Here is a 14,723-nt window from a genome sequence, read left to right as displayed (position 1 = left end):
GTGACGATCTCTTTGCGCTACACATCGACATCTGGACAGCCCACCCACAAAACATGCCGCCGATCACAATCACACTGTAGTTTAATATTTTCGCCGAGCCGGTTCATTGCTGATATTGTGAAAGCGTACAAGTCACTGGAAGCACTGGGACGTTTCGGGAAACAGCGCTGATTTGGCACGGTGCACCGGTTCATGTTAGCGTCGTTTTTTTTGTACACAGGTATCGTGAGGGAATCTCACAAATGCGATGTCAGGGAATCTTACCGTTTACCCGATCGAAACGACTCCAATCAAACGATTTCTTCGTTCTGCGTTGCGCAGAAACTTATGAAAAGTTATTTCAACCTCTTATCAAATGATAAAAAGTTGAAAGTTCGATATTTCCTGTCTGCCTCTGTGTTGCTTTCGATCTCTTGGCTAATGACTCTCTAAACTTGTCTCAGCGTCAAACTTTTACTCGATTAGTATTACTAGTACACTCCTACCAAACTTCTGAGCAAACCCTGCAAGGCCGATTTGTAATATTAGTGTCTTCAAAGCTACTAGACACGGACCGGTAGGCCTGGTGATCTCCAAGATCCCAGATGATGTGTCAGAAAACGGCAGAATTCGGCAAGCTCTTTATGTTGGTGGGGTAAAAAACCGACCTTTACTTGGCAAATTTCCGAGTTCGCTTCGCAAAAATTTGCATAATTAAACTTAGGTTACATGACATGCACATCAGGAGGTGGCAAGAGCCAAGTAAGAACAAATGCCGTTGACCGCGTGATTCAAGGTGGCGTAGTATTTTTATTAGAATTCAATGACACGTTTTCTGGGACACCCTGTATACCAGAAGCAGGCTACCCCAGAGCAGTCGTATGCGGCCCGCAGTACACGAATGAGTTCGGCACCCCTGGTGTACACACACACAAAAAAAAAAAAGAATAAAGAAAAAGAGGAAAAAGAAATGATCGGATGTCGCCATGGTGATGGGAATATTGGGGTAACATTATCTTAGGCTATTGACAGTCCTTTGTCGAAGGCGAAGTACAACATCACCTCGAGTGTTTGCAAAACTCGCTCAGGGTGCACCATTTCACGCGCAAAACATGCTGATAAAATAAGCAGGCAACTGCACAGAATGATGCATATCTGCGATCATTTGCTTAAAGCAATGATCAAAAAGCGCGCTTCTGGCAATGTTTTAAGTTTCTGCACACGTACGCCGCCATGATCGGCTTGAAGTCAAGAAAACATTGACACAATACGATTATATGCGCTAATTTAAGTAGTTGTACGAGGGGCATATGCCTTACTTAGACGACATACGCATTTTGTTCGTGAGTGACGCTCCCGAACAGCGCAGGCGCAACGGCTCGGCCATGCACAGTTTAAGCATGTTGTCGCCGAGACAAGTGTATGCATGAAGAAAAGAAAAAAGAAGAATTGCCTTGCCTTTGCTTCTCCTAAATAGAGGTATATAACGTCGTTAGACAAAATATGCGATTTTACAGCCACTAAGGTACCCATCAAATTTGATACTGTTGGCGACCAAGCTTCCCCGTGGTGTTGCGAGGAAAAATTAAGAAAGAGTGTGAAACATCAAAGTAAGCATACATTGTATACATACAAAAAAACATGACGGTCGAAGATAAGGTAAAGATGAAAAGGACATCATCGACGGGCATAACACAATGCAATAACGGTACACTACAGCCATAATAATTTGTGTACATCTTTTTAATGCCATAAGTACAATGTCAGAAAGAGTTTAAGAAACTGATACGAAGAAGAAGAGAGCGTTCGATTTCCCAAAACGTGAACCTCAGTGGAACGCGGTATCTGCAGCCTTGTCTTTTCTGTTGTTAAAGCAGAAGTCAAAAGAAATGTTCTTCAGCCTCTTTGGCCGAGAAAGCACACCTTTATTTTGTAGATGTTTTTATCAAACCCGTCTTGCGGTGCTGGTTATCAGAGGAGAACGGGCGCTGAACTCTGACAATTCCCCTCCCTTTCGAGTTTCATTCCTCCTCCCATTTACACGTGCTCAAATGTACAGTCGGCTTTCCTACATGCAGAAGTGTCGATAGGCTAAGCCCTCTTTAAGTGTGATGTCTCACATTTTAGTCGTGCTTTGGTGCCCCCGGGAACAAAATTGGCTCGCTACAAAACCAAGACATTCACTTTAGGTTCCAAACATGGTCCCCCTAATTGTGAAACTGCAGTGGAAAATTACCTAAAGCGGATATATTTTGATGTATAAGACTGTGAAATCACAATGGAGTGCGAATTCTACTCCTGTCCCATTCAGTACAATGTGTAAGATTTCAAACGCCGGGGGAATAAAAGCCTTAATAGATATACGTATAATTCATTTTCGGCATAATTCCTTGTATATAGATCTCACAGGATCCAGTGGCGAACCAGTGGAAAGTGTAGGCGTTCTCCGTCAAAATGAAATTATACATTGAAATATATGAAATTATTTTCTTATGCATTGCGTCTATGGGTGTAATGCAGGCGAAGCACGCCTTAAGTTTTTGTCCGCGAATCTTGGGCATGCTTCGGGTAGCAACACACATTTGTCCAAACCTGCAAGCTAAACGTCTGGTTCCTATTTACCGGTACCGCTTTCTCAGCAGATAAATATTTCTGGCGTAGCCACAATTTCATTTTAGGACTCGCCTGAAACGCCGTGAGGATTGTACGTGTGGCGGTTTTACGGTGGAGCCCTTGCAGCTCAGAAGAATGGTACTAGTATAACCCGATATTCATATTTAGTTATTTAGTTATGATAGACACCTCAAAGGTGCCCGTGGGGCTTTACATTGAAGTAGGTGGGGATAAGATTTCTTACAACATACGACAAGAGGGGAAAGAATACGTAGATAGAGCACAATGCGAATTACACAAAAATGGAAGTTTATACAATACAGAGATAGCGGGCGAGTTCTTGCTTGAACACAACATAGTCCACAATTGAGACCATCAGCTCCGTAAGATAATACTCGTGTGGGGAAATAATGAACGATGGAAGTGCACTGTTTGACACCACGTGATCCGACTGACCATAAACTGATGATCCAGCCTTGATGATATGTAGCACGCAGGTTGTATGAAGAAGATTCTCAAAGAAGGGTTATGGAAAAACTTGTGGTAAGCACAAAAACGAAAATATTTCCCGCGCATTGCGAGCTCAGGGAGACCAAGAGAAAGCCTAACAGTCACGCTTCGTAATTACGACTACGACTCTGCATGTAATAAAGGCTCCACGATTCCATAGGAGTGAAACTAAATGGACCACTAAGAATAATTTAATTATTGTTCCATCTTGAACTTTTTCTTATCTACTTGTCTTTTTCAAGAATCAGTATCTGATGGCTCGTAAGGTCAAACTGCTGGAATCCTCGTTTAGTTTTCGAACAACAAATACGCAATCGAGCCGTCTTCCGCGACATACAAAAATGACGCCCTTTATTTGTAATTATCTAGCCATGAGATTGAGCTACAATTGAACTCTTAGAACACCGACGCACTTTCCAAGTGTCCCAACGGCAGTGCTTCTAGAAGTGTTTCCAAGATTACGTGCATTGTTCGATATAGTCGGAAGCCTTTCAAAGATAGACAATTTAGTGACCTGAGAGAATCAGAGAACTGATTGTGTCACTGTAGCGCTCAAGTCGGCTGCCCCGTGCCCATGTTTTGTTGTTATTACGTTAGGATTTTTTCTTTATTGTACGGGAAGCAACATCGAAAGGTACGTTGTAGGGTCGAGACGTGCTTTCTACCCCTCTACTTAGAAAACTAATTAGGAAATCGTCTCGATGTGTTGTGGGCTGTTCTTCAAGTTAATTCAGCGCATTATCGGCAACATTTCTAACATACAATTATCGCTCATTGCCGGCAAACTGCTTAATTAGATCCATTAATTAATTGACCAATTAGTCCACCGTGGCAACGATCATTATCACGGCAATGGATGAATACACGTATATCCCACATATATTTAAATAAGAGTTACGCAATACAGCCAATACGGTCCTGTATGTGTTTGTCAATAGTCGTCATCATCATCATCCCATTTATGTGTGTGTGTGTACGCGTGTCAAGAGACCTCTGAATTCGAGAAGATACGTGATCCTTGATCATCGTTACAGTCTATGACCAGCGAAGCTCTTGACCATCTCCTTGCGTATATTGAACTGGGTCTTTCGTCTCAAACCGTTTTCCTCGTTTCAGCCAGCAGCTAACAACACATGAATGCAGAGCAGTGGGTCTTATATGTCGTAACATAACCCCTTTGCGTCATCTTTTTATTACTATCACCTCCCCGACGGGGCTCTGCGAACTACTGAAAAGTTACTGTCGCAAAGATATAAGAAAAATCGCAGATTGGGTTTCGCACGACGTCTCTGAGCTGACTGAGACCCTCACACTGTTTTACATTGCTATGTAGTAGTTTCTGCTTGTAGGACAAATACCGTATTTTCCGGTATATAACGCGCGTTATACCATAAAAAAAAAGATGCTCTGAAGAGGTCGTGCGCGTTATCTAACTGCACTCGTTCAACCTATTGCACTCCGAACCATGAAGTCTCCATTTACTGTGTCAACTGGCACACGTTCAACCTATGAGCACGCGGTTCTATTCGATATGTCTGCATTGTAAAGTTCCCGAAAGGATATCATATCACCTGAAGAAGGCCTCTCTAACTGATGGCCATTTCCACCATGTCTTATTTCATCAGAGTAATTTCGCAATCACTTGTGTCCAGCACAAAGCAAACAAACCTCTTGCAATCGTACTTTGTCCGTTTGGAGAGCCTGCTTCAGTCAACGGGGGGGGGGGACCGTTTAACTAAAGAAATAAAAAAATAAGAAAGAGAGGGCGGTCTGCCTGCCGAGACGGGCGGCAAGTTGTCACAGAGCAAGAAAAAAAAAGGCAAGAAAACAGACAAAACGGGACACAGCAACTAGACTAGACACACGACACATGGCGATGATATGTTCAGTGCAAAGTTCGGTGGCTGTGCCATCTGGTGGTCACCTCCGGCTCACACCATACAGTTCACCATAATCACTTTCAGCTGGTCACAGGTTCGTTGTTCACAGTTGTCATAGGTTGTTGGTTACTCAGTTCCCAGCGTTGTCTATTTCTTCTTTGCTGTCAGAGAATACCTATAGGAGGTTACTCTCCTTCATGAAATCTAGGACTATGGTTTGTGTTGCCCGCCGCGTTGACATTGGTCCAGTAGGGTAAATGAGTGACTCCAGAAGGGGGGGTTTGGGTGACCTAGGTTCCTCATTTTTTCCATTAGGCGTTTCCTTTGCTGTTCGTATGTTCTGCAGTGACGCAAGATATGTTCTATATTTTCTATGACATCGCATCTTTACTTCGTCCTGTGATGCAGAGGACGTCCTTAGTCTTGGCGCTTCGAGTTCGCCATCTCATTAGAAGTGAAGTTTCTTCCCTTGTGAAACCCCTTGTGACGCAGAGTGGGGGAGCTGTTCGCATCGCTGTCCTGGCATCGGGGTGAAAGCGCCATACATGTTCATTTATAGCAGTTTGTGCTTGAGCATTACTTGGAATAGCGGGGAGTGTAGGAGGAAGCCTTGCAGCCTCCTTGGCTAGTGTGTCGGCTCTTTCATTTCCAGGTAGGCCCTTGTGCAACGGCACGCCAAAAAGAAGTAAACCCTGTAATAAAAGAGAGGTCGCTATTTTATTAGCGAATCGCCAATTCATTCTTTTCTCCGAGACGTGTTCGATTACAAAGCTTGAGTTGTCACCCTAACGCGTACAGCTCAAATACATAAGGCTTCCAAAAAATGTAACAATGGTAGAAACATGTAAGTGGATGTAGTTCTTTCATTAATTTCTATCTATTTTGCTGGTAGTGTCTAGTACTTGAGCACTTGAAGCACTCCCCGTCACAGATATCGACCCTCCCCAACTGGTCAAGACAAGAAAGAGCAACGCTTCATGGAAGTAAATATTGGATTGAATTGAAAACGAAGAAATATACGAAATAATAATTCATCATTGAGCTGGAGCTCTACTGACAGGCAGGAAATAGATTGGACCCGAAAGAGTGAAATAAGGCAGACGTCGAAGAAAGCCAGGCCGCACTCGAACCAACACTTCTTGATTGAATTTCGTACCGATCATACACGCTGGCACGATTTCTTGACGGCTTGCCAAGGGGCCTCTTTCAGTCGTTCAGGCGCTCTCACTCTCTCCACGCTTTCGCTTACACGAGGCTAGCGACACCTGGCGAGCACCATGGAAATTTACCAAACAGAGGCTGACACACAAACACACAAACATAACAGAGAGCCCTTCTTGTTCAATGTTCTTAGGCTTTGAGGGGCGTTGTTTGTGAGCCCGCCCGACGTCACCTAGGAGTGATCACCTCCCAGTTTTTACGTTGAACATACATCACTTTCTCTACGTAAGAATCGAAGTTTAAATAAAAATGAAGAGGAAGAAGAACACACTCTCGCGCTGAAAAATCTCGCGAAGATAGATTACACGTCAGTTGAATTCATGCTTCCGAAGAGAATGCAAGACGAGAAGATGGAAGGGCCACCTTTGGACAATGTTGAAGACGGCGGCCTTCCTCTGCCCACGGAGCACCCACGTAAGGAAACAACGGAATCAGTACCACCGAAGGGCACCGGAACCATTCCACAGCAGACGCGGACCAGATTTTACCCAGTATGCTTTTCCACCGATCCGTCTCCACCAGCGCAGTCCTTCGTAAAGAGCGACGCTTTCCAATCGACACACGAGGAGTCTACCATCACTCGGAAGTCTGCCCTTCTTCATTCGAGCGGCGGAACTTCCCCCATGCCCTTGGAAGTCTACGATACCAAAGATGAAATCGGACGGGCCGACCTCTACGGCCACGGCTATTTCCAACGCATAATTCTTTTCTGCTTCATCGTCTCCGTGATCGTGCTTCACTGTCACACCCTCGCGTTCACCATCATCGCCCGTAGGGTGGAGCACTGGTGCAAGCGACCCGAACGCTTCGACCACCTCACAGTTGCTCAGTGGAAAAACGTCGGCATACCGCTAGAAGCCGATGGAAGCTACAGCCGTTGCCGAATCTACAACGATCCCCTGAGCGCGAACCGAACTCCAGTATCGTGCACGGCGTGGGAGTACGAAAGGACATCCATTGTTAGCACTTGGGACCTCGTCTGCAGCAGGGAATGGCTTGTATCGTACGCGTGGGTTATCTACATGTTGGGGGCGGCGACCGCTTTGCCCGCCGTGGGAACAGCGGCCGATCAAATAGGCCGATACCCCGTCGTGTGCCTCGCCGTCGGTTTCCTCCTTGTCAGCGGTTTCGCCACGTACTTCGCCACAAACTTCCACTTCTTCGTGTGCATACGTGGCGTTGTGTCGGGGGGCGTCAGTACCATCTTCGTCAACATCTTCATCCTGCTGTTTGAGGTGACGGCCCACGAATATCGCACTTTCTACGTTACTACGGGCGCATCTTTCGGATTCGTCATCTCCGGTATCATATTGAACACCATCGGTCAATTGCGCCTGCATTGGACAACTGTGCAGCTTGTTTTGATGCTCATCTCTTCTCCGCTCACCTGTACGTTCTACTTCATCGAAGAATCCCCTCGGTGGCTTCTCACCGCGAGGAAGACGAAACGAGCCGAGAAAGCCCTTCTCTGGGCAACGAAGCTGAATGGCGAACCGTTGGAACGTGCAATGGAAAAGTACCGGATGCTCAACGAAAGCTTATCGAAGCGAAACGACTTCCGTACACCGCCGAAAGCGACACCGGCGGTGCTCTTTAGAAGCACCGTTCTACGATGGCGTTGCGGGATGTTGTACCTTTGCTGGTTCGTCGTCATGTTCTCTTATTACGGGATACTGGAGACTGACGTCGACGAGTTGAACTACTGGGCGACCATCGTTAACATCGTAAGCCCGGCCCCGTTGGTTGCAGCCGCTTACTTCGCCATGAACAGAGTCGGCCGCAAAATAGTCTTCGTAATGGCCGTCGGCCTCCTGGGACTCTCAAGCATTGCCTTAATTATATTGAGCGCCGGAACGTTCCTTAGCAACATTTTCTTCGTTGTCGCCCACGGTGCGACGACGGTGGCGGTGGCGGTGATCATTCTTTACACGGCGGAGCTTTTCCCCACTGTGGTCCGAAGCATCGGCATGTGCTGCGCGTACTCTTGCGGCCGGCTCGGAGCGGCTACCGCTATCATATCTTCGCCCAACATAATTTCTCCCAACATAACGATGGCCCTCATTGGGATCTCGGTTGTGATCGGCGAGTTTGCCCTGTCCAGACTTCCAGAAACTCTTTCGAGGCCGCTGGCAAACACCGTGAAAGAGATCGAAAGAGGCGATTTCAAGAAACATTTGCAGGACACTCTCCCTTCTGCCGCGTGCGGAGCGACGGAGAGGAGGCGAGCGTCGTCGGTTTCGTCTAAGATTCGAAGACCGTCGCAGGTCTCGGTCGTTGCTCCGAGAGAGTACAGGTCGAGGAGGGAATCGGATGCGTCTATTATATGTTCCAGAGTATCCTACATGGCTCCGAGAGAATATTCTACGCGAAAGGCGTCTCAAGTTTCCATGCAGTCCTTGTCGAGCGGAAGGCCAGCGCGGTCTTCGAGTAGTGACGGAAGGTTGAGAAGGTTGTCGTCGGTGTCTTCGAGACAGTCATTCCAAATTGAGTCTCCTAGGGACTAGAATAGTAAATATATTGTAATTTATGTGTCACGTCAGAACACAACATAAAACATGCGAACAATAAATTTCAACGACAATTTTCATTGTGGTAATAGCCAAATACGTAGACTGACTTCAATGTTTCCATATTACCTTGTTGCTGATGCAAGGCCATGTTTAGCAATGTTGTATGCCCCCTAGTGATACCTAGTCTTACCATGTATACTAAGCATGCGAGCAGGCCCCACAGTTTGCTAATCTTTCTTCTGACTTTTGTGTCCGCTGACCAGCGCGTTTGCGTGCCGCTCGTGATTGCGCTCTGTGTAGTATTACCACACATGCCCCACAATGTTACACGCAAACAAGACACACAGAAAAAGTACATATCATAAACCGCGTTAAAAACAGAGGTGAACAGATGAATAAAGTTGAAAATTTTAAAAACTAAAATAGATAAATAAAAGAACGGCACTTTTTCTTATCGATCTATAAACAGCTCTCTCACCTTTAGTCACCAATCGCGTTCATCTAAAAGCTGACGGCAGTATATTTTGAACTGGCGCCTTTACGACTACACATATTAAAAAGATTTGAGTCCTTTTCAAGATCAAATGCATTACCACGGCATGTCCCTTTCTGGACTAAATGCATATTACTCGAAATCACCGAGGGGGCACTGCATTTCACACTTTGTCTTCACACTATATGCACATAATTTATGTGCCTAGAAATCAGAGTACTTTGGAAGTGTAGATTTTTGGGCTTGTTGGTATATTATATTCCATGGTAAGACTGAAGCACTCAAAGTATGGACACACACGAGCACAGATGAACACAAACGCCTGTCTCTCGTTTTCTCTCTCCGTCAATGTCTCTCCCTAGAGATTACTTTGGCTCTGAGTTAAACGGATACAGTGAAAACCCTTTAATTTCGCGACCCCAGTTTTCCGCCAATCGAGCACATATTCACGGCCTCTAAATTTCACAGAATACAGATGCCACAGTACGTGTGTTCATCGTCTCACTTTGTGATACGCCTTTACTGGGTTGCCTTTACTACGTTAATAAAAGCGGCATTGCACTTGCTTGTGCGTTACAGCTGTTCGAGCGCTTACTAGCAACCAAGTGCGAAAATAAAGTTTCCGATGGTATCCTTGTTTCCGAAGTGTCAGTTCGGGTTTTCGCGTGCCCCAAAAATTCGTAAAACTCGCGAAAATAAGGGGCGCACGTAAAAAGAAGGGAAAAAAATGAAAGAAGAAAAGGAAAAGGAACAAGATAAGAGTTTTACACATGTCAGGCTATCAAATTGTTTGACATGCATATAGGGCCCAATTTGGCACGAAAGGATCACTACGCATTTCTTACTCTGTATAGGCAGAAAATTGGTTTATTATATTGCCTTGCTCCATCAAGTTCGCGAAGGACACATATTTACGTAGACTGTTGCATTCGGAAGATCATTTGGGAGGTTTAGGGACTATATATGGTGATAGGGAATATACATCAGGAAGAAACTAGAAGAGGCAATTACTACCCAATAGACCTCTCCCCATTTGTAAGCAAATGACGTCACAGTGTTGGACAGCGCCACCAATTTGGTAGAGTTGACCTACGCCGTCGAAGCTAGTGGCGAACAACTTTGCGCCCGAAAGCCACGTACTTGAAGGGATTACGTTGGTCCCTGAAACGAACGCGACCGTCTGTCCTACTTTTCTTTCAATAGGTTGCAGCGAACAATTGCCCATTCGTGGAATCCAGCCCCCCCCCCCCCCCCCCCCCCTTCCGATTTATTTCGGTTTCAGTCCGTCCACCAACGTCATCATGACGTTTCTCGGGTAGAGGTCTATTTTTAATACACGCCTTTTGACGCACTTTTTTTTTTCGCAGGGTGTACTTATACCTGCATAGGCCCCCTACATGGCGCAGCTTGTTTCGAGGATATTCTAGATGGTCGAGCGGCCCGACTGGAATGACTCGGGAACGGGGGTGCCTGTTTTCTTGGAATGACTCTGTTTCATAAGGTTTGGAAATGGATAGTGCAGGTAGGTGTAGTTGAGAACCGTACGTGTCGTCGAGTATCACTGCAATATCAGGGCTAATGAAACTGGACCCCATCTGAGTTTATCCTTCGTGGTTTTTGACCTAATATCACTCCCTTTCTGTTTCTGCCCAATCATTTTTCCTTTAGCAAATCATCGTCAACATCATCCGGTCGCATTCCTGTTGCTAGTACACCGATGGTGCATGAAAGAGATTTTGTGTGAAGGCCTTTTCAAGCACTGACCTCCACCCTTCACTGATTTAGCAATCACGACATATTTCGATCACGTTGCAAAAATACAAGATTGAGCTTACCCCGTCTCAAACTTTGCAGATTGATGGCCACTTGTCTGAAGTTTTATAAACCTTATTGGTTCTGTAGAAACAAAAACTAACTTCTTCGTCATCATGCTAAATCACCAACTATCCAGACTTTCTACGTTGGTACTAAAAAATAAGGAAGATCTGAGCCCACACATTTTGAACGGCCTATCTCACTCAAAACCTACCGGCGGGAGGCAAAGCAGAGCCGGTCTTGCATATATTGAAGAAAGGCCCCTTGATAACAGGATCCGTCTCCGGGGAGGCCGCGTCTTTGATGGCGCGGCCTATAAAACGGCCGTCGGGGCGGTGCCCTTTGTGGTACTGTTCCCGGCAAGATATTTTCCCTAACATTTTTGCTTTAGTCTCCCTTGAAATCCTCGTACGCGGTGAAAGGAGGCAAAGGGGGGCCAGTTGGATCCTAGGGAGTGACGTCTTCTCATTTTTCCAGAGAGGGAATTCCGGCATACTCTCAACATCCGGCGTCTGCTCTCGTCATGTATTCCGTCGAACTACGTCACTATTTCTAGCGGGATTTTCGATACGGTGGTCACTGGTCCAGGAGGAATAATGTAACACTATAGTTTGGAAATCGACTAGAGCGGATGCCACCGTCCCTTTAAAGCGCGTTTTCCCGGTACAACGCAGAAGAATGATGCGACTGCAGCAGCGCAGCAGGGAGTCTCATGTACATGATATACTTACATAGCGGAGACGCGATTCGAAATACCGTCATTTTGTTAGGGCAAATGCATGTTGTTACTCCCGGGCATTAAAAAGGCGACACTTGAAAAGAAAGTACACTCGTTCTTACAAGATTTAATGCCTATTATACTGTGTAACATTTTACGAACGTGAGACCAATACAACCGCACGAATGTCCTCTACTTAACAGCAATAAATTCTGAACAAGGCAATCATCCCGCCACCCACTTTTCCATAAATTAAACCAGCATGTACCTCGCTGTCTCCTTTAGCAATAATATCCCTTTCTTTCCCCTGCTTTTTTATCCCTACGTTTTCTTGACGGCGTACGTATACCTAAAAGACAGCACGAAAATTTAGAGGGGCATGAAAAGAAAAATTAAATGAGGTCGAAAGAGAAAATTCCGCGTGATCATTATTTCCCAAGTTACGCTGTATCATCATCCAGCCTCCTGCGGTGTACACAAGCACGGCCGCTCAGCTATATTAGCTATATTAAATGGGCCGCTCATAATTCAATAGAACGTTGTGCTTTTTGAAGTCGCTGTTCAAGTGACCTCTTATTTCGTTACAGTCCGGCAGGTTCGTGTAAATCGAATTGTGTTCCAGTGCTGCTCTGGATGTTAGAGTGTAATGCGTAGATGGGACTCCTCTTCAGGAGAGGGCCATTACTCATTGCAGTGTCTGGGTTTTCGAGAGATTACCTTTTATGCGTGCGTAGGCACTTGTGAGAAGGAAGAAACGTAAAAGGCAGGCTGCGCGCCGCGACATAAAAGCTTACTTACTAAAAGCTTACTCAAACAAAACCTGAAAGTGTGCGTAAATCAACATGTGCGAAAATTTATAAGGTGGAACAAGGCGGAACGGCGTCATGCGCGTGGCGGTAGGTCCATTGATAATGCTGCCATGCTGCTGCTGATGACGAAGAATCAGTTACAATAAAATAACGTCTCTCCACGAAAAGTCGCAAAGAATAGTTGGGTGAAGTTAAACAAAACTCGCGATTTCTGGTGTGTCTGACTCAACACTGCAATATATTTACTAATTAATGGTAATAATTAAAGTATACCCCTTCATGAGGCATTACATGAATTACAACAATACAACGCGACGCAACACTGACATTCAGTCATCGCACAGAAAAATAGCAATATTCTTTCGGAACGCATGAAAATCTGCAAAGATGACTATTAACCATTTCGAACTCTCTTTTGTGTTGCTTCCGATTCAGTCAACCGACGCTTCATCCTGCACTTTACACCACCGTTTTTTTTTTTTTTGTTTGTTTTCGCTCGCGCTAGTCCTCAATTCTCCCGGAACTCTTTCTGTCGCGCAAAATGAAGAAGCACAGCGTCAATATATTATCGCAGCAGGACCACGGGAGCGGAATTGTCGCCACGGGACCGGTCTGGGCCGGTCGCCTCGATATTGCACCATATCATCCATTGCAGCAGTTCGACCGCAGAACGCCATTTGACTCCCATCCAAGCACTTACGCTCGAGCACGACATAAATGGCGCTGTCCATCGATAAAGATAAATATTTCGCCATTTTCTGTCCATTTTCTCAGCGGCGCAGGAACAACTGGTGAACGTGTAGTCCATGGTTCGACCTGTGGAGTGAGGCTGAGTAGAATGGACCACTGATAATGCGTCACGGTGTAAACGGGTGAAGACATTAATGCGCTAGCGGAACATAGAGATGCAAAATTTCCAGAATTATGAACATCTAAAAAAATCACGTTCCGGAAACTTAAAAAAGAATACACGCGCGCTTTAACAATGAATATCATGCTGCTCGATGTCAGCGGCTTCTTTTATTTTTATTTTTATTATTATTATTCTTTTTTTTTTTGGGGGGGGAGCACGTTGTGGAGAAACAAGAAAATTAGCTGGCTTTCACCGTTTCCCGTGATTTGCACCATGCGTATGAGTATGACAGTATGACAGTAACTTGGGTCCCGTCATCAAGCCTCCTAAAGTGTAACTTGCGTGTCTCTTTCGATTTATATAATGCCTAGCTTGTTACGCACCTATAGGAAAACTCCTCACGTCTGAAGAAGCGTCGCTTTATTTCTCAACGGCTGTCGAGGTAATAGCGCTTCGATTGTTTCTGTGGAGAGTCCTTATCAGGCTGCGCTGCCAGTTGCTCGTAACAAATCAATCGCGTTCGTTGTGCAACACATTGAGAACGGGGCAATAACGGTGGAAATAATGAGCCAATTGATTGAAACAATGAGATGTGATGTGACTGACGATGAGTTCCCATTGACTCTGCCGCTACCACGCTAACCAGACGTGCGCTAAAGAAAGTTTCACAGTGGTCGTTTTGAGCTTAAACGATGAGTGTACGATAAATTCGGTAGCAGAAATAGAGTTTCAGCATTGCGGTTAACAAGGGCTTCCACGGACATGGTATATAGACATAGCTGTATAGACATAACATATATATACGAGTATATATATATATATATATATATATGTGTGTGTGTGTGTGTGTGTTATATTATTATTATTATGTATGTATGTGTATGTATGTTATATTATATATATATACATATAAAAGTAAAATAATGAGACGTGGACGATATTATATTACATTATTTTATTATTATATTATTTTAATTTTATTAAACTTCTCGTCAGCCCTACGCCGGGCTGACGAATCCCATGTAGGACGAAACAGCTCTACTCGGCTGGGAGTGCACGGTCAAACTGTAAACATGTGCTCAACGTGCAGCTACAGAGCTTCGGCTATTTACCCTTTGTGTATATATATGTATGCTATATGCTATATGTATGCTATACGTATGCTATTTTTCTTCATTTATATATATATATGCTGGAAGAAAGGGGTTCGGGCGACCGCGAAATTAAATAGGTACTAACAAAATATGAGGCAGACAACGAAGATGTAGGAAGTAGAAAAAGGGGGGGAGTTATTTATTTACTAGTGGAAAGTTAAGGGGGAA

General features: G+C 44.9%; 1 protein-coding gene across 1 annotated transcript; it reads left to right on the top strand.

Annotated features, from left to right (window-relative positions):
• Positions 1 to 6,489: 6,489 nt before the first annotated feature.
• LOC135392716 (solute carrier family 22 member 7-like) lies at positions 6,490 to 8,915 on the top strand. Its single transcript, XM_064623437.1, has one exon. It carries the CDS (start codon positions 6,524 to 6,526, stop codon positions 8,705 to 8,707), a length of 2,184 nt encoding a protein of 727 aa, XP_064479507.1. The 5' UTR covers positions 6,490 to 6,523; the 3' UTR covers positions 8,708 to 8,915.
• Positions 8,916 to 14,723: the final 5,808 nt, after the last annotated feature.

Source organism: Ornithodoros turicata, chromosome 4 (genome assembly GCF_037126465.1).
Source record: "Ornithodoros turicata isolate Travis chromosome 4, ASM3712646v1, whole genome shotgun sequence".
Classification (NCBI taxonomy): Eukaryota; Metazoa; Arthropoda; class Arachnida; order Ixodida; family Argasidae; genus Ornithodoros; species Ornithodoros turicata.
The sequence above is the reverse complement of the archived record's forward strand: the minus strand, read 5'-3'. Positions and strand labels throughout refer to the sequence as shown.